Below are 24,543 nucleotides of genomic sequence, written 5' to 3'. Positions count from 1 at the left end.
GAATTCATTAAAAAAATTAATTACAGAATTCATTACAAAAAAGGGAAAATAAAAACACAAAGCGAAACAACAACAAAACAAACAAAAAAAAAGACACCCTTGAAAATTCTGTCGAAAAGCAAGAGCCATATTGAAGAGCAGAATGCAAATATGAGCTCTTTTTATCTAATACACTTCAGGAAAGACAAAAAATTTCTTCTACAAGGTAAAGCAGGTAGAAGACAGTAACTAAAGGACTGTAAGTTCTCATGTTTTTTACTGTATCCAGCATTTATTGCAACTCATAATAAAAGCAAAGGCTACAAATTACCAATAAGGAGAGCTTGCTAGGGGAGAGAATGGAGACATTTCATTAGCATTTAAGAGAAAAAAGAAAAAAAAAGGAAAGACTCTAGACTAATAGTTAATTTACATGTGTAAGTGCCTGACACTCAGTCAGCCACTGATTGGTATAGTTCCATGTAATGAATGACAAACATAAGCATGTATTATCAGCAATTAGTATTAGCACAAAAATAAGAGCCTAATTTTTATTAGAAGCTTTTAATAGAATGCAGGTCAGTAAAAACTGCCTAAATTGTTAGTTCACTTCTGTAGTTCAAATGGTACCTTTGGTACCTTAAGTCTAACACTGCATGATTGCTCAGCTTCCTAAGAAGGAGGAACTCTAGTTTTGTTATCAATACTAACAGAGGTTACAGTCCCACGCCAAAATTAGAGCTTCTAATTACCTGAGGATTTGGTCACTACTAGACACCCCTGTGTTCCAAAAGATCATAATTACAAATGGCTTAACTTTAGGTCTTTTCTTCAAAATGAAGACATTTTTAGAATAGCTGAAGACTTTTGTGAAAAAACGACTAATATTTCCAGTAAACTGTATAACAAAGATTAGCAAGACATAGCAATGCTTTAATAACATGACAGCCTGGAGCTCATGCAACTGCTGACAAAATCTTGCTTCAAAAGAAAAACACAGAAGCACAGTGCCATCACTGAGGTCCTGGTCATCACACAGCATTTGCTCAAAGAAACTTTTTTTTTTTTTTTTTTTTTAAATACAACAATATTTTGGAACACAGAAAATTACTTTGAAAGAAGTACTGAAATATTTTTCTAGATCAATTAGTCAATTTTCCACTTGCTTAATAGTTCTCTGGGCTTTGCAGGAAGATTCACTTTGGAATACTTCTGTTTTGCTTCAGTCCACTGTCAATGAGGAAAATGCAACCTCAGCAATGCTTTTGTCATCTGAAGTTCTGCATTTGGTTTCCTCCAAATGAGCATTTCCTTTCAAAATGAGCATTAACAATATGTTCTGCTGTCCCTGTTTAAAATATCACTCATGAATGTTTCTGTTCTTAAGATAAATAAATAATTTCAACTTATTCTCCTGTTTCTTTTGTTCAGCAAGCATCTGAAAGCAACTTGAAGTGTTTAAAGCAAATCTCAATAGTTTCTGATGTTGCTTCCACACACAATTATTTTGCCAAAACAATCTCACTTGTCATCTGTCAAAACAGAGAGTTGCTTTGTCCACAAGTCAGAGTAGTGTATGTTCTAAGCCTGCAGCACTTTCCAGTTTCATTTTAATCTAGCAATTCTTTAAATACAAGTAAATCAGACTGCAGGGGAATAAAGCCTTGATCTTCACTACAGAAATGAGCTGCAAATATCCCAAATTAAATACGGCTCCTTATTATTAATGTTAATTGTGTCACCATGGGGCTTCCTCTTCCAGTCACTGCATTACTTCATGATTACTTAAGCAGAGGATTTATTATCGCAAATTCACTGGCTTTTGCAAAACTTCAGGAAGCTGGAACTCCTCTTAAACAGGCAAAACCTGTGTAGAATTCCATGTTACAGAATATCAGGCAAGAAATCCAGTAATTCAGAAATCTGCGAATTTAGAAAATTAGTATACCCTAACCAAGTAGATTTTAAAAATTCACTTATCAATGCAAAGTCTTGGAAATACATTTTAAAGTATGGTTCTTGTATTAATTTCCCAACTGCAACAGTTCAACAGAACAAGTGATTTTTAGAACTGAAGTCCTGGTGTACCTCAAGCAAGTCAGCAGGGGGAGCAGGCAATCAACTTGGGAACAAAAAACCCCAGTCTCTCCCTTTAAAACGTGGAAACATGAAAGAGAGACTGTAAACACTGCAATACTGCAACAAGAAAGCAGTGAGCACTTACACAGAAAAGCAGGTATTTATACTAATACATGGTACAGCCATTTTCTACCATTTGAGCATTTAATGCTGTAACAGTGAACACTTCCCTCTCCAAACCTTCCCACTTCTACATAGTATAAGTACAATTGTCTCTGTATTTAGATTTTACACTCAGGTTTTGGAAGCCCAGCATAAACATATTCACTGGAGTGAGCACAAATTAAATGATCAAATGGCAGCAATTGCAATGACCCTACACATTCTGAAACCACAGGTCAAAGGATCACTCCTGCTTGAAAAATGCAAGAGAAACTCACAACAAGAACAACTGTTACTTGATCAAAATTTCCTTCCAGAGAGCTGTCCACAGAACAGTTATTTCCTCAAGTGTGCAGGTTTGCCAAATAATAGCTAGGAGATATAAACTGTTCCATCCATTTCAGAAATGTATCAATTTAAAACCATAACTAGTAATTTACAGCTAATAGATTATTTCACTATTGTTGATTTGAGAACTAAAGTATATCTGTTCTTATCTTACTTTGCATTTTCTCTCTGAATTGAAAAAAAAAAAAAAACCCTCAGCTGTTTAAAGCTGCCAAATACCTCTAGTTTTTTTATTCAAGATTTTTATAAAGAATTTTACATTTAAGTTTGTGATATGCCCTTAATATTCACAAGCTGTGTAAAACAAATGAAATAATCAAGTTAGCTTGGGCAAAGATCATTTTATATGCTTGTTTTTAATTTTCATGTTTAATTCAGTAGGAGTTTCTTAAAATCCTTAATCATATTGAGAGTGTTTGCTGCATTATATGAGCTACAAAAGCAAAGACCAATGCCAAGCAAGCATCAGATGGTGCTGCACAGACTCTGTACAGGATGATGGTCCCTGCTCTGAAGTATTCATGAGCCTCTAGACAAATCCTTGTATGATCAGTGGCCAGACCGGCAAACAAAAGCACTGCAAATGGACTTATGCTGCTGACTTGCATCTTGCCTACCATGGAAAAAAATTCCAAACCCCACCATCTTCAAAACTGTAAAGTGACTTCTCTAGGCTTTAAATTCTACAGGTCACTACTAGCCAGCAATTCAAATACTATATGAGCAGCAACAAGTATCATATTTTAAAATCAGGAATAATTTTATGAAGTTTCCCTTGGAGGAGTGATCTATGACTTCTTACCTGAAATTCATCAAAACACAGGAGAGCAGCCTCTTGGCTTATTTCCTCTGCCACAGGTGCAATTGGGTCATATGATTTGGCCATAAATCCTGCTTTTCTCTGTGGTAAATTCTGCTTAAGGCGATGTATTCCTTAGATGATAAAACAAAAAAGAAAATTATTTCTTATTTCTTTTTCTAAGATAGGAAGAACAAAATTATTTAACTAACAAATAAAAAGTAAACTGGTCCAGTAAAAATAAGAAAGCTTCAAACTTTATCCAGTTTCAAGAGGGTAAAGCACTTTTCAACTGCATCCACACAACAGTTAAAAACTTTGAGATTTTGAGATGGTTATTTTGTTTAGAAAGACTTAAAACAAATGTCAAAAATGTCTTGAATGCTATGCACTTATATTTTATCTTCTATAAACTGATACAAATTGCAGTTTTATCTTGCACTGAAGCTATTCTTACAATGCATTTAGCTAAAAAAGCAGATGTAGCAACACATTTATACTTCAACATGTAAAGATGATGATAATGGCACAAAGTAAGATTATTAAATCCATAATTTACTCATGGAGTATTGTATTGTATCTGAATATAAACAAAGATTCAGGAAAAAAGATCCTGCAGAAGGAAGCCACCTTTGTTAAGATTAGCATAAATGACAAGAAATGGACTTGAGAAAATCTCAAGTGACCCAGCAATGATAGAAAAGTGGGCACTAAAAGTGGCTTGAGTTATTTATACCAGCAAAAGATTCCCAAGAAAAATGCAGCTGTCACAACACTTGTAAAATACAGCAATAGTTAACAGTTTGACAGAATCTTAAAATTTAAAAACAGAAGCAACTTTTAAAATATCTGGAACAGCACCCCTGTCAAAACAAAGCACCTTATTCAGCAGATCAGAAAATGTTCCTGCAACTTAGGATGCACCTCTTTCTATTACTTTTTTTCCTCTAAATTACTGACAGTTTGAATAAATTAGTCAACCAGAATAGTTCCCATTCTCCTTGGCATTTATATCTGATTTAGTTATTGCTTATGCAAAACACAGATTGAGTTTAACCTTTACATTTTTGGTTTTAGCAATTGCCTTCTTCCAGTTTCAGGTAAGCTAATTGGTACCTGGAAAACATTTAGTTAAGGATCTCATTCTAACCAATACACTCGAGTTACATATACAACCAGGTTGGTATATTTTTCTTCCAGAAAAGATACTTGAGAAATAATGTGCAATTAGCATCTATGCTAGTATGATAAACCATGCTCAAATACTTTAACTTTTTTTCTAATTTTTTTTTTACTTTTCTTTATGCTTAAATATTTAAATAAAATTACAGTGATTAATATGACTTTTTCAGACTTTTTAATAGATACTGTATTTTATAAAATTCTTGTCAATACCTGTGTCTGCACTTACTCTGGTGTACATCCAACATGAAGCCATGAAAATGGACTCTCTTTTTCTTTTCTACTTTTAAGTGAGAATAGAACATGTCCATCACCATTGTCTTTCCTGTGCCTTCAAATAAGAACAATAAAAAACACTCAACAGGATTTTTAAAAGTAATTTAAGAGCAGTATCTACTGATTACAGTAATGATTGTTAGCTTGGCCCTAATGAAACTAATTTTCCATAGGGTACCTACAAGACCAGACTGCCGTGAGGAATAGTTACATTTTCTGTTCAAAAATTTGGAACAACTACATTTTTATTTCTCTGTTTTAAAATACAGAGATGGCCCAAAGGTTGCACAAATTACTCCCCACACATCCATAAAACATGTTAGTATTTAATTTGGAAAGCAAATGTGTTTTCATGCTGAACTGTTTCAACTAGAATATATGAATTCTCTCCCACAATTACTTCCCAAATTCTTAAATTGCATTCTTAAATATTAGTGAATGGGTAATGCTGAAAACAGCTACACACAGTAATGTGGTCCAATCAAACAGCTTCCAGCATTCAGAGTGTAATTATATTAAATAACATCATAATGTTAGATTCTGTAAAATTCATTAAAACAATAAAGCTACATAAACATAAAGCTTTTAGACACTTCAGAACTTGAATAGACATGAATTTAGAAAAAAATCCATTGAATGCAAATGAAACTTACCAACATCTCCATAGACATAAAGCCCTTTTGGGGGTTGGGTTTTGGCAAAAAACTGCAAGTCAAGAGAAAAAGAGCAAATGCAGATATGGGGTAAAATGAAAGCAAGCACATAGCTGTGATAAAGTAAGAAAGTATCTACACTTAATCTCAACAGTAGTACTAGGTAGTGAAGTGTAACCTTGACTAAATCATTAGCTCAGAATTCCTAAGTAATCTCATGATTGTGCAAATTCTGCATAAGAAGCAAAACACACATGCAGGGCTTGGGATTTGGGGTTTTGGGGTATCTTTTAGATCATTGTGAAAATATCCCCATCCCCAGCCCTAGCACATGTACCTATTTATCAGAACACATAAAATTATTCAATGTTTCCAAATCCACCATCATGAAAACAAATCCTTTCCCTCATTAAGCCACTTAAGCAAACAGTCCTAGGAAAAAAGGATATAAAGCAGTATTCTACTATTCATAGATACATAAAATACACTAAATACCTATTAGAGCAGGTATTATCTGCTAAAGAGATAAACTAATAGACTTAGGACTCAGAAAATCAGTACTGCAAAGACCATGAACATTGTACATCCTATTTCTCACAGCTTTGAATATTAAATGCAAAATCATCTCTGGTTTAAACAAAATTAAAATCAATGGAGTAACATTAAAAATATGTATCTATATACATATGCATGTATATAAATACATGTATAAATACATAAATATATACTTTCAAAGTATGACTTTTATTAACCATTTTTTCAAGTAAGTTACTTTCACCTGGAATGAATACTGCTAAAAATTTTAAATTTCTTAATATTATTCAGGACATACATTATGACACCTAATATCCATTTTACTAAAGTTTATATTTTTATGGAAAAACTTACAGTAATGTTAAGATTTTCAATTTGAAATAGTCCTTTTTCCCTTTCCCCCAGTACTGTGCACAGTATAATTCAAAAATTACAAGTATAATTCAAAAAAGAAACAGTTTCTAAAAACCTGGAGATCTTAACAAAATTCAATCAAATCTACAAAACTGAATTGACATCCACAAAAAACACTGCAGAACAGTATTCACTTATTTTAAAGTGCTCCACTTTTAGAGCTCTATGGCCTGAGCCAACACAGAGGAAAATTAAAATTTTAACCCTGTGGTCTCATTTGGAGCTGAGTAATTGCTAAACAACTTGAATCTAAAGCACTTTTTCAAAATACAGTGCCATGTTAAAGAAATAGAGGAGTCTGTAAAAAACACTAATTAAATATGAAAGAAAATGCATGACCAAAAAGTAGAAGGGTAATATCTCAGTTCTATAGTACCAGCTCACTCAGAAAATATGCAAGCTCTTACACAAGAGGTCCTTTTAGATTTAATTTAGATCTCTATTAATAGAGTAATCAAAAATTTGTATCATCAATCTATGGCTGGAAAGGGTTTCAGATGTTTGGAAACTATTCCATTAATTGACAAGGCTGCAACTATTTGCTAGTACTTTGAAAGCATTGTAAGACAATTTAATTGTTGAATATTTTTCAGTGTTTTTAAGAGCTTGTATTCAATTACAACTACTGATGCTCAAATTTAAAAGAGAAAACGAGAAACGGACAAAAATCCAAATGAGACATTTTCAAAATAATTTATTACCAACAATCATTTTAACAATATAAAAGACTATCACATCCAATTTATTATACAGGAATGCTGTATTAATGTGATTTGCAGTTCCACAAGAAGTGACAGAAAGCTAGAAAAACAATACAATGTGTAGAGTACAGCTTTACCTGTTTTTGCAAAGATTATACAACCAGAACAAATAATAATGCCTACATTTTCATACCAATATTTTCATTATAAAGCTTTTCTTAATTACATTTACCTATCTTAATATTTGTCTCTTTAGGCATACTTATTTCCAGATAACATATGATAGAAAAAAGGAACTTTTGTTTTGACTAAAGGAAACAAATATAATGCTTTGGGTTCCATTAAAGTTCATCTAGAAAATGAAATTAGTTTCCCCCTTTGAAGACAGCAAATTTTGAGCAATAACTGATTGCTGGAAAGGATGGATGCTATGGCAGATCCAAACATATTTGCTGAAGCCTATCATCTCTAAAAACAAATCAAATGTTAGGAAGCCTCTTGTCCTGTTTCAGCAATTAAAGAAGTTTGTAGGAAGTATTTTGCATATACTTCTAAACATCACATTATTGGCAGCTTTAGGATAATGACTTCCTCATTCCTGTCAGATATTGTACAACTCTAAGAATTTGTTTTTATATTCTTTGGTCATCTTGGTTTGTTTTTTTTCTTAACACACATTTATTTCAAAAAAGTAAAACTTCATCAGCAGATTTTTTTTTAATACTGAAAACTCAAGACATCCTACCAATCTCAAGATATTTTGCATTATCATAACATGGATTTTTTTGTTTGTTTAATTATTTTAATGCATCTTCTGAAGTCTGGAAGTCATCTAAGAAAAAGGGAAATTTCCCTTGGATTGTCGATAAAATCCCATTAACGTTCTTGATTCACTTTAAATCACAGCAAGCAGTCAATCCATGGTATGTGGGGGCAAAGAAGGCAGAAGACTGATCTTGGTTCTATGCAAGCATACATTCTACAAGAAGGAAGGGGGAGATCTAATGCAGAAGATCCTCCAGTCACCCTAAAATAAGCCCAGTCTACTTTATTTCAGGCAGGAAAAGGAGAAAAGTAGGAAATATAGGAAGACAAACTAAATTAATGACTTCTCCTTGCTCATTTCTATATTATCCTGAGGTACATTTGGGGTCTCAGCATAATAGTGTTTAATTTGTTGATAATATGTTTTCTTTGGCAACAATGTTAAGATTTAAAGATGTTAAACTTAATATTTAAAAGATAATAAGTGATACACAAAATTTGAGTTTGAAGGGAAGAATATCTTTAGTAACATGCAACTTCTTCCCACCTTCTTCCCTGCTCAGACACCAGAAGCAAGCAACTCATTTCCTGAGAGTATTTACACCCTGACTGGTAAAACTTTTAAGTGCAAGTGCATGTCAATAGTATGATGGTTAATTAAAATATGCAAAATTCAAGAGACAAGTCTCCCAACAACAGATTTTTTTTTTAAAACGCTAACAAAATTGCCTCTTTCTCCCACTCTTTCAGGCTTCTTTTTGGCTGCTGTTGTAGCTGAAGACATTTTCAAGGTCTTGAATGGTGTTTACTATTGTTCATACCTCTTTTCAAAACATGACCTCACTTATAGTTGAGCTTATTTCAAGTCATTAGTACAGCAACTCAACAACTCTTAAGATGTCCCAATTGGTATTATTTTGAAAAGCTGGAGATCTGAAATGTCTATGCAAACTCTTACAGCCTTGAACTTCAATTCAGAGGACCTCAAAATATCTCAACACACAAGGCCATGCTTTCACCAAGTTGAAGATCAAAGTCCTTGTTCAAATTTGAGGAGTAATTTTGAAAAACAGAAGCCTACTTGGCTGGCAGCAAGACTAATTGTTTTTTCCCCTGAGATTCATTCTAAGCTGATGCCCCAAAAAACCTACATCACAACAAAATAGTTTTATTACCATGAAGAAAATGGCTGGTGTCTGGTGTGTCTGTGTGTGTGTGTGCCCCAGACTACTCATTTCAGAAAGGTTTGGCCTTTGAGGTAACACAAGTGTTCTGGATAAAAAAATGCTGAAAGGCCTCTATTGTATCTGATATAAATATTTGCTCCCCAATCCTACTTTTGCCATATTGTAGTGAATAAAACTATTTAGAGAAAAAGTGACAAAAGCAGAACAAAGCTAAAACCAAAGCAGAACATTCTTGTAACAGTTCAGAACTAAAAGTTTCTATTTCTGGCATAGTTTCTGGTACTTTGGAAGAGGCTTTGGCAATTTTATCACAGAAGAAATCAGGCAGTAAAATAAGGACTATCAGACTACAGAATAGGCTAGTAGAGAGAGGCTCCTCTTCCACGGCCTCTTTTCCTTCACTGCAACCTCTCAACCACATTCTCTTCAATGACAGAGCCAGGAAAAATGAGCACACTTGAAATGCCAAGCACCACTATGTTTTCTATTTTGAAAAAAGCTGCCAGTTGATTAATTTCTTCTCAATACAGGAGATTTTATACTAAAAGTAGGCTATTCAAGTTGCTAGAAACCTCCTGAAAAAGCAAGAAGCCAACCTATAAAATACTAAGTATAACTGATAGAGTATTTTATTTTTTCAAAATGTATCTTTAATTAATTTAAAATACATCAAATTGTTTCATTTCTATTTAAACTCACTCAGTTCAAAACAGAAAGGAAATCCAATGGTTTTATCACAAAAACCTGACAATAGTTACAAAGTTACAAAGTACCTGGCCTCCATGAGAGGAGAATGCCAACGAGCTATTCACAAATACAGGATTTACCTTTATCATTAGTATTTCCTGGAGATGCCTTCTATTGGTCATACGAATGAATTCCACCCATAATCCTGCACAAATCCTATTCAACCCAGGCCAACTCCAGACAGCAGTACTCAGCACCAGCTCTTCTTGGCATGAAAAACCTTAGCTCCAACTGAACCCAGTCTGCAGCAGCATTGCTACACTGGAAGTCCATAACAGAAAACCAAGTACTTTGCTTACTCAGGAAACTGCTCAACAGATGCAAACATATGATAAGCCTGTGGTTTTAACAACTACCTAGTCACATTTGTGACTTATTCTGGGGAATGCTGAAGCAAAACCTGGCCTCCACTAGAATTTAAACTATCATCTGTTTGGCTTCATTTTATCTCATAAGGAGCTCTGTTTGAACTGGCAAATTGCTCCTTCAAAGACAGCAGAAGAGGAACAAAGCTGTTGTGACTTCTTCTCCCTGAGTCATGATTTCATTTAATTACACAAGCTAGCAAATTTTGACAGATTTATTGCAAAAGTCACTGCTCTCCTTTTCTGGGGTTTTGATGTATGCACGGCACTATAGTGCCCAGCCTGGTTGCCAATCTTAAGATTTCCATAGAAAAATCAAACCCCAGAAGAAAAACCTCAAACTGCAACAACACCTCTGCAGCTATGTCTCACTGACTCATCAGTTCCATCGGTGAGCCATACAGCAATTTTTAAAAGTTGGCTTAAAATTAAACAAATGTTAAATGAAGAAGTAGAATGCTTTAAAGGAAGTAGTGAAAAAACACATTCTCAAGTAAAAAATGGCATTTTAAGGAAGAAAGGGTCAGTCTGGCTTTACTGCAATTAGCTCAATTACATAGCAGCATCATACTTACTAAATAGAGTAAGGTTGGTATTTGTTCTCTGTAATACAAGCTTTCTTCCCTATTCACACTTCCCAATCAAAGAATCAGTAAATAACAAACCCACATAATACTTGATTTACAAAACCATGACACCTGCTCTAACAACTAACTATGATTTGGAGCACTCCAGTTAACACAAGTCAACTCTCAAAATTATTCTCCAGGGCAGGGCTTTTACAACTTAATATCCAAATGTCCAAAACATCTTGCCAGAAAAGATCAAAACACTCTAGTCTACTGATCCTCAGGTTTGACAGTAAGGCCAATGCCTTTATCATACATTTTTTTTCTGAAAAATTAAAATTAATAAATTCTGTGTTCTCCAGCTACACATCTGAATTTACAGCATTCAGGGGATGTTGCAAGCAGATAGGCAGGTGTATTCCCCAATGCTCTACACCCTGCTACTCTTGCATGTTTGAAACAGCCCCATTTACAGGTGTTACACTTGTTCTCTTCTCTACTTTTTCACACCTTAAAGCTAATACCCATCACATGAGCCTTACAATGGTTAATTTGTTATTATTATTTGGAGCCTAAAGGCCAGAGGAGAGCATACCATTTAAAGGCACTTCAGGCCTCTAGGCTTTGGCTCCCTGATCTCATGCTACATCATTTAGTCTTGCTCTGCAAACAAAAGACAGTATTTGTTCCAGGTAAGAGAACAATCTGGTATGGTTAGGTAACAAGTTTAACAGAGTAGAATATTTAGATTTATGCCCACGAGATGAAGAGTGTTGTGTAATGAATGCTTAAAAAGGCTGACATGGAGATTTGTTAGCAAGGACTGCAAAGGACATTTATTGACCATAAATGCTAAAGTTACTCCTGATGAAAAACAAACCCCCCCTCCCCTCCCAAAAAAAACCAAAAAAAACCAACCCTCTTCCCCCCCCCCAAAAAAAAAAAAAAAAAAACCCAACAAAAAACAACCAAACCAGAAGTGGTGCAAGAGAAGGAGAGAAATCAAACTAAAACCACTCAGAGTGTAGCTGGGGAAAACACTGAAGTTTTCCTCTTCCCAGGGACAGGGAGGTTTCTCCAGTGCAGGCAGGAAAAGCACAAACAGCAATGAGTATTTTTGCTTTTCCCCCAGCACTATACTTTTATCATGAGACTTAGTCAAACACCTCACTCTAGTTGTTTCCTCTGACCACAGCTTACAACTGTGCTGAGTGGAATATGTTATTAGGTGCACATTCACTGGGCATTCAACTTTTGTGCACATCCATGACTGCCCAATATTTAGCCAGGAATTAAATGTCTTATGTGCTTTGCTGGGCGCTATATTTGGTTTTCTGGGATATAAACTCAGATCTACAAAACAAGAGGCAAGGAAAGCTGAAGAGGGAATTCCCACACCAGTTCTAGCTGCTTCCCATGAGAATGTGCCATACCAGTGCTATCAATATTTGCAGGTGCAAGGCCACCAGAGAAGCAATCTGAGAATAACAGCATGAAAACAAGAAAGTACTGAAAAGTGAAAGTACAAGAAAGTGAAAGTACTGTCAAAAGAGAGTTTAGAAAACATTGCATCAAGAGCTTCAGAGAAAAGTTACAGAGATGCAACAGCAGGCTAACAGCACTATGATTGTTAAGGGAATGTGCAACAGGGATATATCTAAACTTTTGTAAATCCTTTGAAAAGCCCCCAAAAACCACATCAAGGGTGCAGATTATATCTAGGCCTTCTTTCCTTAACTCACCTGGAACCTAGCAACATGGAGAAGAATTGTCTTTAACAGTAATGGCTGGTACACATTATGATGTGGAAATATAATGTGCAATATCTGTTGCAACACAAGACATCAGTGTTCAGTTTATGTAATCCAAACACATGAGTATAATACAGGTGCTTGAGAATTAAAACCTGGTTTAGGCCCCTCTCTCCTACAGCCAAATGATGTTTTTGGAAAGGTAGGCAGTGGACATAACTAAAGCCATTATCAGATTTTCTTACAGAATTACTTCAATAGTATTTAATTTGGTTACTTCTGGAGTGCCTCTGGCTTTTACAAACCAAAAAAGAAAGAAGAGAGATTGAAACATGAAGACTGATCTACCTGGAAAGACGCATTTGCAAAAATAATATTTGTGCTCTTGACAGAAATTTAAGCATTTTAAGCACATTCTTATGGGCAAATATAAATGCAAAAAATACTTTTGTCATTATAAATCTCACCTTTGAAAGAACATTTTTTGAATTAATGCTGTAGCCTTTAAGGCTCTCATGCAATTTCTGCAGGTGTTGCACAACTCTTCTTTGTTGCTCATCATTCTTCAGCTCTTTGTGCTTAATCAAAAATTCATAATGTTCTAAAGGTCCATTGCAAACCAGTAAGGCTCTAGCATGAGCATCCGTAGGGGTACCAGGGCCTGTCTTCTCATCTGCCTGAGCTGTGTAGGCTGTAAAAACAAAAGTAGCTAATTAATAGAGCAGTTTTTAAAAGCATTTTCTTATAAACAACACATATTCCTAACAGTTTACAGAAAGACATATATACACATCTATATAACCACTGTTATATATCCCTATATATACCCCTTCATTTTTCTTTAACTCAATTTCTAACTTTACTCTAGTAGTATGTTTTAACATTCCTTTATTTTATTAACAAACACACATTCTAAGAAGTCCAGCTAGATAGTTGGTAAGATTTGGATGAGCTGTTGCAAGGGAAGTTTAGACCTTTTTTTTTTCCCAAATTGGGGTAAAACCATTTAAAAATTCCAAAGTGCATTTCTCTAAATAGATAATCCATTACGTAAAACTTCAGAAAATATTTAAAAGTCAACAAATGAGAGACCAAACCAGGAGTTCTGTAAGGAAGCCTAAAGGGACTCAAACATCACAATAAGCAAGGCAGCAGCTGTGAAGCTCTGCAATGCCACAGATCTGATCTGGGCATTATCTTCTGCCTGGAAGAGACAGGGACAAGACCGGGTAGGAATACTGTCAGAAACAACACATAAAAAATTAAATAAATTTAAAAAAATATACTACAGTTAAACTAGTTGTATATCACAGTAGAGTTTCACAAAGGGTTCAGGATCTCATCTTGGTGCAACCCTGAATTTCCATCCATGCTGTACATGGCAAAATAAAGTACATGGACTGGGAAAACAAATAACAGAAAATAAGGACAGGACAGGAGACACTCTGGAAGGCAAGTAAATTCTGGCAAACTGAACAAATAATCTAATACAAATAGGATGCAATTCAACAGGGATAAAGCATGTTATTTAGAAAGAACAACTAACTCAGGAGATGGGGAATGAGCAGCTACAGGATACCTCTGCAAAAAAGGATCCAACACCTACACTGGATCACAAAATGACAGTGAGACAATATCATAACATTATCAGAGGAAAAAATAAACTAAAATAAAATAAACACAAGTACACCAATATAAATACAAATGGGGAAAAACCCTCGCTCTATTTAATCTGCCCTGGAAGACACTTCAATTTTCACATCATATGTTATTAGAAATATGAACCAAATGGGAGAGTTAATGGAGATTTAAAGGACTATTTTTTAAAATATGAGTCACAACCCACAAAGATGCCATAAAAAACCAAAAAATTAGTTTTAAATAGTTATAAGAAAGATAGAATATTAGAAAATGATAAAACTGAATTACTAGACCAAGTTACATTTATTTATTGCAAGTAACAGATTCTCCATAAAAAGACAGTCACTGTATCTGCAGCAAATAATTGCACCAAATTCTCTTGTTCCTGGAGGAACTGAGTTGCTGCTTTGAATCAAGTGTAATTAGCTCATCCCTATCTAAAGAGATCACATAAAGAAAGTTGGGTTCAAAGTCTGTTATTGCAAAAATGTGAGTAAAACCAGTAGAGAAGATATAGCTGTCTCCAGATACACACAGGGTACTGAGAAAAATGAAAGGAAATGGTATTTATACAGATAACTTAATAACTGTAATTAAGGTAGTGAAATAGATTAATAGTCTAGAAGCTGTAAAACTTCCAACAGTGTGGGGTGAATTTTAAAAATAAGTTTGATGAAAATCTGTCAGGAACAGGTCAGCACAACCTACCTCTGAAGGGAAGGGGAAAGGCAAAGATCACTTTTATAGAATTATAGAATGGCTTGGGCTGGAAGGGAACTGAAGTGTCATTGAGATCCAATGCTCCTGCTGTGGGCAGGGACACCTTCCACTAGACCAGCTTCCTCAGATGCTCTCAAATTTTTTTCATCTTGCTTTTCATTATTCCACTTCCAAAAAGTCAAGCTCAGTCCTGTGATCCTCACCTCTGAAGTATCTATGCCTTTGCAATACATAGAAGTTGATGGTCCCAAGAGCTCCAGTGTGCCCCCTCATACCTGTAAATTCTCAAGTTCCTATTGCTAACCACAGGATCAAAGAAAATAAAAATAAGCTGATTTAGGAGTAAGGGTTTGTGGCTCATGACCTTCCTGGCCATGGACAAAGCACACCAGTAGGACTGCTCAGAAGCATGAGGTTTGTCTCAGATTACATGTACTCACAGCTAACCATCCTGGGAGCAGCAGAAAATACTCTGTCATTCAAACACGTGACAGAGATGGAGATACTGCCCAAATCACCACAGAGGGTGTCCTGGCACAAATCACTCACTGCTCTCCTAAAATAATACTGAACACTGGGACTGAAATATGATGGGAGTACACTATAGTGCACTACCAGGAGACACCCAGTAACTGGTTAAGTCATAAACTCACACCTGTAGCAGCAGAAAAAAAGTAGACACTACTGAAGAGCATGTGGGGGTTTTAGAAATAAGTCAACAGAAGGTAGATATACAAGTGATAAAATATTCTAAGAGACAGAAAAAAATGCACACCCTTCATTCTAACCTGCATTTTGTAGAACAGATTGCAAAAATCTATCACTGAACTATTGGAATCATCTATGATTCAGTGCACTAACTGTAGTCCTACAGCCCTCTTCTCCACATTGCAAAATAGGGATTTTCATTTATTCCTTATCTAATTATTTAATCTTTGTTTCATTATCTAATCTTTGTATTACAGAAACTGCAACTCAACTTTTATTAGTTCCCTTCTGAAGTCTTCAAGTGTCACACACAGAAAAAGCATCCCCTATACCAGTGTCCTAGATACAACTATGAAAAGCACAACATCAATTCACTGTTCACTTAGTTTTTACATAGAACAGTGTAAAACTAGACATATGGTTATCCATAACCTACCTTTCCCACCTTCAGGGTTCAGGACAGTGTTGGATGTTGCCACATTTAACCTGACATTCCCTACTTCTTTAGATTTGACACCAAGGTGCAACTTTTTCCTAAATTCCTGTTCTCAGAACATACATATGTAAGCATAATCTCACTTTATTCCATACCATATAGTTAGGTCTTTGTATTTGCCTTTCTCCTTACACATATAAGGATCACAGATACAGCTGCAGTGAAGACCTACCGTGATACACCCAAAAAAATAAAGAAATCGGAGGGGAAAATCTCAACAAGGCAAAGAAAACTTATTTTAAAAAATGCCAATGTGGAATTATAAAAAAATTTCTTTCAAGCGGAGGACTTAAGTTCAGTAAACTGACATTAACTTACCACTGCAAAGATAACTAATGCCTACATAAAAATATAAAAAGTGTTCTTAACTTCAGGGACTTTCTGCTCTGGAAGAAAACAGCAAATTGGAAAACTGATCGGTGTGTTGTTGAGTTTTTCTACTGCTACTTAGAACTGGTATCTGAGATGAAAAGAAAAAGGCATGTGAGTTTCAACGACACAGCTTGTAAAAGCAACAGTCACTTCTGAGGCAAGCACTGGAGTTATTTATGAAGAAGAAAAACTGAAATGGAAATTGAGCCGTGGCATATCAAAACTGTTCCTGACAGCAGCCAAGAGGTTGAGCACAGAAGGGAAACCAAGGTACAAGGTAGAGAATTAACACTTTCCCCTTCCTTCTTTACTGTAATGGTTAATTGCTGTTTGTCTTAAAAATAAAGAATATTTCCAACCAAGAGTTGTATGAGAACTGCATCTACATCAAACTCATGTAGGTTACAACCACACCAAAATTAAGTACCCCAAAAAACACCCAAGCGCCACCTTTGCTGACAGTCATGATCCAGAAGTTGGAATGGATTCTACTAAATTGCTCTTAATGCAAGGATCACATCTGTTTCATTACTGCTCTGCCAGTGCAACCTGCCTTGAGAGCTTTTCAAGAACCCTGGGATTTGTGTGGAGAGAGGAAAAAAATATTAATAGAAACCAGCATTTAAAAACTCTCATGGTTTCAGTAATCCAAGCTGAAGTTCAGAATATTAGATTGGGTCACAATGAAGCCAAACTGCTTCAAACCTTGAAACTCTTACTGTAAAGCTGTGAAAACTGCCTATGAAACACAACTGGCACGACAGAAAGAGAGGACTTGGAAGTCAGAAGGCACTTTCATCAAGAGGCAGATGGTGGTATCAGAGACCATCCTAATCTCAAGATTAAACTGGTAACAGAACTTCTGCAAAATCTTCCCTTCTTAGATGACACCACACTGAGGAGGAAGGACAATGGTACAGTCTTGTAGCTCCAAAGGTTATTTTCCTGTGTGAAAATAGGAGCAAAGGTAGCAGAAAATCAGAAAGGATTTTTTTCATGCTAGCACCTGTAAACAATAATAATGTCCTCTTGTCTCATCTTTTATTAAATATATATGCAAGCTTTGCAGAATCAGTCTCAAACAGGTAAATTGCCCCATGATGTACAATGATTTGGATAAATTAAACACATATGGTAAAGTTAAGCACTTGCATAAACTTGCAGAAGAACAAAGACTTGTCATGTAAGCTTCTTGGGAAAGAGATCATGTGCAAGGTATAAAGCTAAAAATATGTTTACAGTCCCATAATAAACAAATGCTCCTTTCAAAATAATTGCACTATGATTAATGACAAGAATGTAAGTGGAGGTGATTTGAAAAAATTATTTACTTTCCAGTGCTTAACAGAAAACTTAAAAAAATCAAAATACAACCAACTAATTTGGAGGAGAGGGGGCATACACACACTAAGTTTTCTGCATGAATTGAAGATGTTAGGCCAATATCATGTAAAAATCATAAAAGCCCCACACTTGCTGAAATTAGTAGCTCAAACCAGAAGAAGCAGCTTGCAGCTAAAACATAAGGACAGGGATTTGCATTTTTGTCTCACAATATGACCTTAGATGAATCACTCACGGCTATTCATTTGGGCAGCATATGAAACAGTATTTCATCTTCTAGAGAAACATGAGTTGGAACTAGAATTTTATTTTTTGCATACATGCCTGATACATTATTCTGCTAGAAGATTACTTGTATTTTTTCCATTCACACTCTGTTTAACAACCTGACCCATAGATGAAAATAGGGAAAGACAAGAGAAGCATATCAGTGAATCATATTTTTCATGCTTTCCCTTAATCTAGGAAAAGGTACAAAACTGTGCAAGGTAAATAATAAAAACAAAGAAAATACTATAAACCAGTGATTGTAAAATCAAGATTATTAATTGATTCCATGAATGGCAGTCCATCCCTGCAGTCTGATGTCCTCAAACAACACATGCAAGGACTACCTTCCCTTTAACACTGAAGCTGGCAAACTGCCTAAAGCCACCGGATTGCTCCGACAACTTTTTCTAAATTCTAGAATGTTGGTTATAAAAAACAACCTACATAGAGTCCAAGTGTTAGACAGTATCAAATAAAACACATGTAACTACAGTACTACCAGCAGAGCTTGTCTATTTCTCTTGGGATGTACAAATACTCTACTATCACATCTATAATGTGTGGATGTGAACACTTATCAATCCTGGGACCCACCCATCACCACCTGAATTCTCACTTTGGCCAGACTGGCAGAGGACGAAGAGCTCTCACTAAAGAAAAAAGACCTCTGCTCTCAACCTAAGTCTCAAGTTAAGAAAACCCCATAAATGTTTGCGCTGAAGAGACTTTCAGAGCAAGCGGCGAATTCGGAGCACAGCTGTGGTTCGCTATGCACCGGAGGGTCCTTGAGGGGAACAGTCCCTGAGCGCGGCCAAAGCGTTGAACCGAGCGCCCGGTGCAGCCGCAAGGCTCCAACCCGGCAGCGCACCGAGGCTCTATTTCCCACGGGGAAAGCGGCATCACTAAACCGGGAAGCCACGGGCTCCCGTGGCGGGTCCCCACGGGGACCGGGGCCGACTCCCGGCGCCGCCTCGGCAGGCGGGTCCCCTCCGGGGCCGGGTCGCGGACAAGCCCAGGCCGGGGAACGCGAGGGCAGCGGCAGGTCCTGGCAGAGCGGCGGGGCCCGTGCGTGTCCCGGCGGCTGCCGCGTGCCCCGCCCGGCACCGCCACCCGCCTCCCCTCCGCCGGGCACAGACCCGCGGCACGGCGGGGAGGGGAGGCACGCACCGGCTCCTGCGACCGCTCCTCGGTGCCCTTCCTGCGCGGCGCCCCGGCAGCCTGCCGCCCGCCCGGGCCTGACGAGCCCCGGAGAGCCGCGGCGGCGGCACTGACCTCTGTGCGGCAGGAGCAGGCGGGCGCGGCACCCCAGAGCCCGCAGCAGGCAGCGCGCAGTAGCCAAGGGCGACACAAGGGCTGCCATCTTCCCAGCGCGGCGGCGAGGGCGCGGGGCGCGCTGGGAAATGGAGTCCCGCGGGCTGTGGGGAGCCCGGGCGCGGCCGCTGCTGGGCGAACCGCTCCCGCCTGAGTCACGGAATTACAGGGTCGATTAGATTAGAAAAACCCTCTGAGATTATCGGGTCCAACCTATGACCTAACACCACAGTGTCGACTAAACTATGGCACTAAGTGCCATGTCGTCTTTCTTAAAAACCTCCAGGGACGGTGAGTCCACCACCTCCCTGGACAGCACATTTCAATGTCTAATCACCCTTTCTGTGGAGAAATTCCTCCTCCTATCCAACCTAAGCCTCTCCTGGCGCAGCTTGAGGCTGCGTCTTCTCATCGTGTCACTGGTTGCATGGGAGAAGAGGCCAACCCTGACCTGGCTAAAATCCCTTTCACGCAGTTACAGAGAGCAATAAGGTGAGCCCTGAACCTCCTTTGATCCAGGCTAAACACCCCCAGCTCCTTCAGCTGCTCCTCTCAGAACTGGTGCTCCAGACCAGCTTCATTGCCCTCCTCTGGACTCACTCCAGCCCTTCAATGTCCTGCTTGTAGTGAGGGGCCCAGAACTGAACACAGGATTTGAGATGCAGCATCACCATTGCTGAGTAAAAGGAGACAATCCCTGCCCTGGTCCTGCTGGCCATACTATTGCTGATCCAAGCCAGCATGCCAGTGTCCTTCTTGGCCACCTAGGCACAACTGGCTCATGTTGAGCCACTGTCAACCAGCAACCTCAGCTCCTTTGCAGGTCCCTGGCTCCTTCCCCCTCTCTTTTCCCCCCAAACTGTGCTGCAGGCAGTGGGGGAGCCCCTGAGGAGCCCACCTGCCTGCCTGCCCCAGGGCCACAGTCCCTGCACAGCCACTTCAGCCACTGGGTACAAATCCACTTTCCAGACTCACCTGGAGCTGCACACACCTTACTGCCCTACCCATGCACTCCAGCTTCCAAACAGCTTCCTCGTCCACCTCAACACAAGGAAGAGCTTCCCTACACTGATGGTGGCAGAGCACTGGAACAGGCTCCCCAGCAAGGTCATGGGCTCTCCCTCTCTGGAGACTTTCAAAACCCACCTGAATGTGCTCTAGGTGATGTTGCCATGGACTAGATGACCTCCGGATGTCCCTTCCAACCCTAACTATTCTGTGAGTCTGTAATTTGAATTGTGCTGCACCATGTGCCACAGCTGTCATCAGGGAGTTTTGGCAACTGAATTTGAATTTGCTGATAATTTCTATCTTGTGCTATTTGTTTTTTTTTTCCCTAAAAATGTGAACCATAAAACACTAATGACAGATATCTGTAAAATATTAAGGGCAAATATCCCTGTCCAGAGTTACAACCTATCTGCACGTGAGCAGTATCGATTTTATGTCTACCAGTATAATTTTTATGCCTATGGACATATATTTAAAATGCAACATATTGACATAAAAGCAGATTTCTCTGGAGTTAATTCAAACCCTAGAGGCTGATTTAGTCTCAGTGTCTGATTAGCATACAGTAGACCTTATCTTTGGTATAAGTTCAAATACCTACATGGGATTCCTGAGAACTCAGGAGAATGCTGACCACCTTTCTCCTTTGCCAGGTACCTGACTGCCTCATTTCAAGCACCTCCACTGCAACTACAAAGTTCTTTTGATAGAAACTTACAAAGCAAAACTCCTGCACTCCAAGGGAAGGGCACTGGCACTCAAGAATCACTAACCATAACACTCACTCATTGGCCAGCCTGTCATTCCCAACAGAAATGCACCCAAATGTCAGGATAGGGTTTCAGGACACCTTGCCTGCAGAGTGCATTGCGCAAGAAATAGTCTACAAAGTGTCTATTCCTGGTAAAACACGAAGGAAGTGCTTAACATGGCTTTTGGTTTTGCAACATCAGAACTGCTATATCTCATTCTAGGATTAAATTTCTGTGCAACATCAGAAAGTGAGCAAGTAGTTTTCACAGCCTATCAATGAACTTTTTTTTTACTGAAGTATTGGAAAATGTTGCTTGAGGGAACTGTAGAACAGCTTGTGAACAAAAGTTGATTATATGCTGAATAGTATTGCTAATTCTAAAAATAATGTTTATGATCTTGAAAATATTAGCAGTGATTGAAGTTACACTCTAGCATGTTCAGCTGTTTAAAATACGTACTTGCTCCAGGCACATCGTCAGCACTGTATATCTAATTAAGTAGTGAATTAAAGTGCCTATTTATCACATCCTAAAAGAGCTGTTTTTGGTGCATTTTCTTTCATCTTTCCTCTATCAGGCATTTATTGGTTTTGACTCATTCCAGCATATTATAGCTATCAACACCTGTGCCCATTTAGAAATGAATTCCAGTACAAATCATAGTGAATTGAATAGACATCTCAAAGATGCAACACAATTGTTGCAATATATTTAGAAACTCAAACAAGGAAACAAACAAATTCTGTAAAAGTGATTTAAATAACAAATAAGTTATCTTTATAAACAGCTTATCTCCTTGAGAACAAAGAATAAACAAGGCAACAAGAGCTGAGTTTTCTTCCATTATTAACTCAGATCACAATATGAATGGGTGAAATGTCAAGAATAATTGGAGAAAATGATAGTATAATCTTCAGCAAAAACATCTGATTTATTTAAATTCACACTGTTTTTTTCTTAACCTTGCTATGCAAGGCAGTGCAGAAAAACTTCTAATTTTGGATCTATTCGGACATCTTCTACCTAAAGGAATAAATCCTCTGCAATGCTATCTATACTCTAGCCAACTGAAATGCCACCATGCACTGGATTGCACATCCCAGGAACTCACTGTCCTATGGCTGTAAGCACTTGACAAAAACAAGTTTTGGTGTTAACCTAAACAAGCAGGACTTTCAAATACATTTCTGTAGACTACCATGGTTTATGTCCTGTAACACGTACAGAGCCATTCTGTGGCACATTTTTACCCTTCGTTTCCTGTACCTGTGCCTTTGCCCACCTTAAAAAAATGTGGCATTAAAACTGTGTGGAAATTAAATTGGCACTTATTCAACCCTGCTGCATTATTACTCTGCCAGATAGCCAATGGTGGTCTTTAACAGGAATGAAACAGGAATGAAAACGAGGGGTAAAATCAAACCTCCCCAGATGTCTCCTCGGCCTCTAGTGGTACAACTGCACTGCTTTTAGAAATTTGGCTGTGCTGAACCCTATGGGGATGGATGAGTCCAAGAGTCTTTGAGTCTCTGCCAGAACCATTCTGAGTTTCTGCAGAAGGAGGGCTGGGTTTACCTGACTGCAGGGCTCCAAGATATTCCCACCATGGGAAACATCTTTGGTTCCCAAACACAAAGGCACTTTTAATATACAATTGACCATTCAGCCTACTTTACGGAAATGGATTTTGTGGGTAGTTTCCATCAACACAGTTTACACCAAAAGTCACTTTCTTGGGATTCTGTCAAAACACTCGGGGGTAGACTTGATATTAACCTCATCTATTTTAAGACACTCAAATACGCTGTTAAAAGTCTACACAGCTTATAAAGCCTCAGGTTAATAAAGCAGCAAAAATGCTCCCAAAATTATGAATGTACAGCCCTTTTCACTATCTGTTTACAGTTTGCATCTCAGTCAGCTCAAATAGCTCAATGTGTTAGAAATTCATTGCAGTATTCAGCTACACAGGCACTCAATATCCCTCAGAATAGGAGTTCATAGTAGATGGATGTATATACAAATGTAGATACTACAAAACACATTTAGAAGCTTAATATAATTATCTTGCAGGCAGGACCACAATGCAGACATTCAAACACCATGCTTCAAAGTACTGGCAGCTACTGCAGGGATCAGGAAGTCATTTTTCCACACAAGGCATTTCACAATTAGTTCAATGCCTTGTGGGTTTTGCCTTATCCTGAGTCAGCATTCCCCACAAGTTCTGACAAAATATGCCAATGCTGTCTAAAATGTGCTAACCTGGACACTTGTCAGAAAGGCTGGCGAGTCCTAACTGGATAGTGGAGAGATTTGGTTTCCTTTCCTGTTAAATGTGACTCTTTCTTTTAAAAAAAAAAAAAAAAAAACAAAGAAAGAAACAAAAAATTACTGTAGAAGTATTACTACCCAAAATTCCAGAAGTAATCACGGATTAATACTGCTTCTATGGGTCCATGCTGAGAGACTCTATTATTCATTTTGCCACTTGAAGTTATGCCAGAAAATCTTTATGTCGTAGTTTAATAAACAAGGTGTAATAACAAATCATTGAGAACCTGATTGTTAAAGAATTTAGGTTCACTAGGATTTTCACTGATATGAAATCACATATGAATGTGATTCTGTCACCTTCATATGACAGAATATGCCGACTGGGAAGGGACCCAGAAGGATTACTGAGTCCAATTCTAAAGCTTGATCTGATCTCTGAACCTATAAACACAGTTGACCTCTCTGCCCAGATTTGAAATTTTGCCCAAAGACCATGTCAGAAACAGAATTGAAACTTTATTTCCTGGGTTTATGCTCACCTTCATGCTGAGAAAAGAACCTTTCTATCATGAAGAACAACTACATATAGCATAGCTCTAGTCTCATGATAAAAAAAAAAAAAAAATTGAAACATGATTCAAAGTAAACAAATGCATTTTCTGAGGATTGGAAGGAAACCAAGAGGCTCACAGGACCCTGCTTTCACCTTCCTTCATTCTTTCTCCTTGCCTCATTAGACAGTTGGCATTTATGCTTTCTCTTGATGTAAAGGGGGCACAAGTCATGAAGATGGGCATCTTCCCCATTGTCTCCTAGCTCAGAGGGGTTGTATTTGACTTCAGTGGGAAAACAGAGATGGGACACCTCATCCAATGACTGCAACCCCTCTATATACCAATGCTGTTGGCAAGTGGGTACTAAAACAGTCAGTCCCTGTAGCCTCCACAAGGCTCTAGCACCAGTCCTGCCTGATAGGAAAAGCAGAATAGTGCTACTGAGATGCTATGCTGTGAGAAAAACATTCACTTAAGCCTCACCCTTAGTATCTACCCAGCATGAGAACAAATTCTTTATTCATCACAGATTCAGCAACTTCCTAAATGTACAGTACTGGACACTTTTTTGCT

At 37.8% G+C, this 24,543-nt stretch overlaps 1 protein-coding gene across 2 annotated transcripts in view; it reads right to left on the bottom strand.

The window, feature by feature from the left end:
- The window catches only part of AFG1L (AFG1 like ATPase), a 63,537-nt gene extending 44,070 nt beyond the window's left edge, over nucleotides 1-19,467 (bottom strand). Inside the window, exons 1-5 of one of the 2 annotated variants that reach the window (XM_079298754.1) lie at nucleotides 19,335-19,467; nucleotides 12,979-13,202; nucleotides 5,479-5,530; nucleotides 4,779-4,880; nucleotides 3,371-3,501 (exon numbers count right to left, since the gene is read on the bottom strand). In XM_079298754.1, the coding sequence (XP_079154880.1) occupies nucleotides 3,371-3,501; nucleotides 4,779-4,880; nucleotides 5,479-5,530; nucleotides 12,979-13,202; nucleotides 19,335-19,422 (597 nt within the window). In that variant the 5' untranslated portion in view covers nucleotides 19,423-19,467. Of the gene's footprint in view, nucleotides 1-3,370; nucleotides 3,502-4,778; nucleotides 4,881-5,478; nucleotides 5,531-12,978; nucleotides 13,203-19,229 lie in introns of both variants that reach the window. The other variant, XM_079298753.1, reaches the window with a different exon arrangement.
- Between the last annotated feature and the right edge of the window lie 5,076 nt (nucleotides 19,468-24,543).

Source organism: Erithacus rubecula, assembly GCF_903797595.1.
Source record: "Erithacus rubecula genome assembly, chromosome: 2".
NCBI lineage: Eukaryota > Metazoa > Chordata > Aves > Passeriformes > Muscicapidae > Erithacus > Erithacus rubecula.
This window is presented reverse-complemented; position numbering and strand designations above follow the sequence as displayed.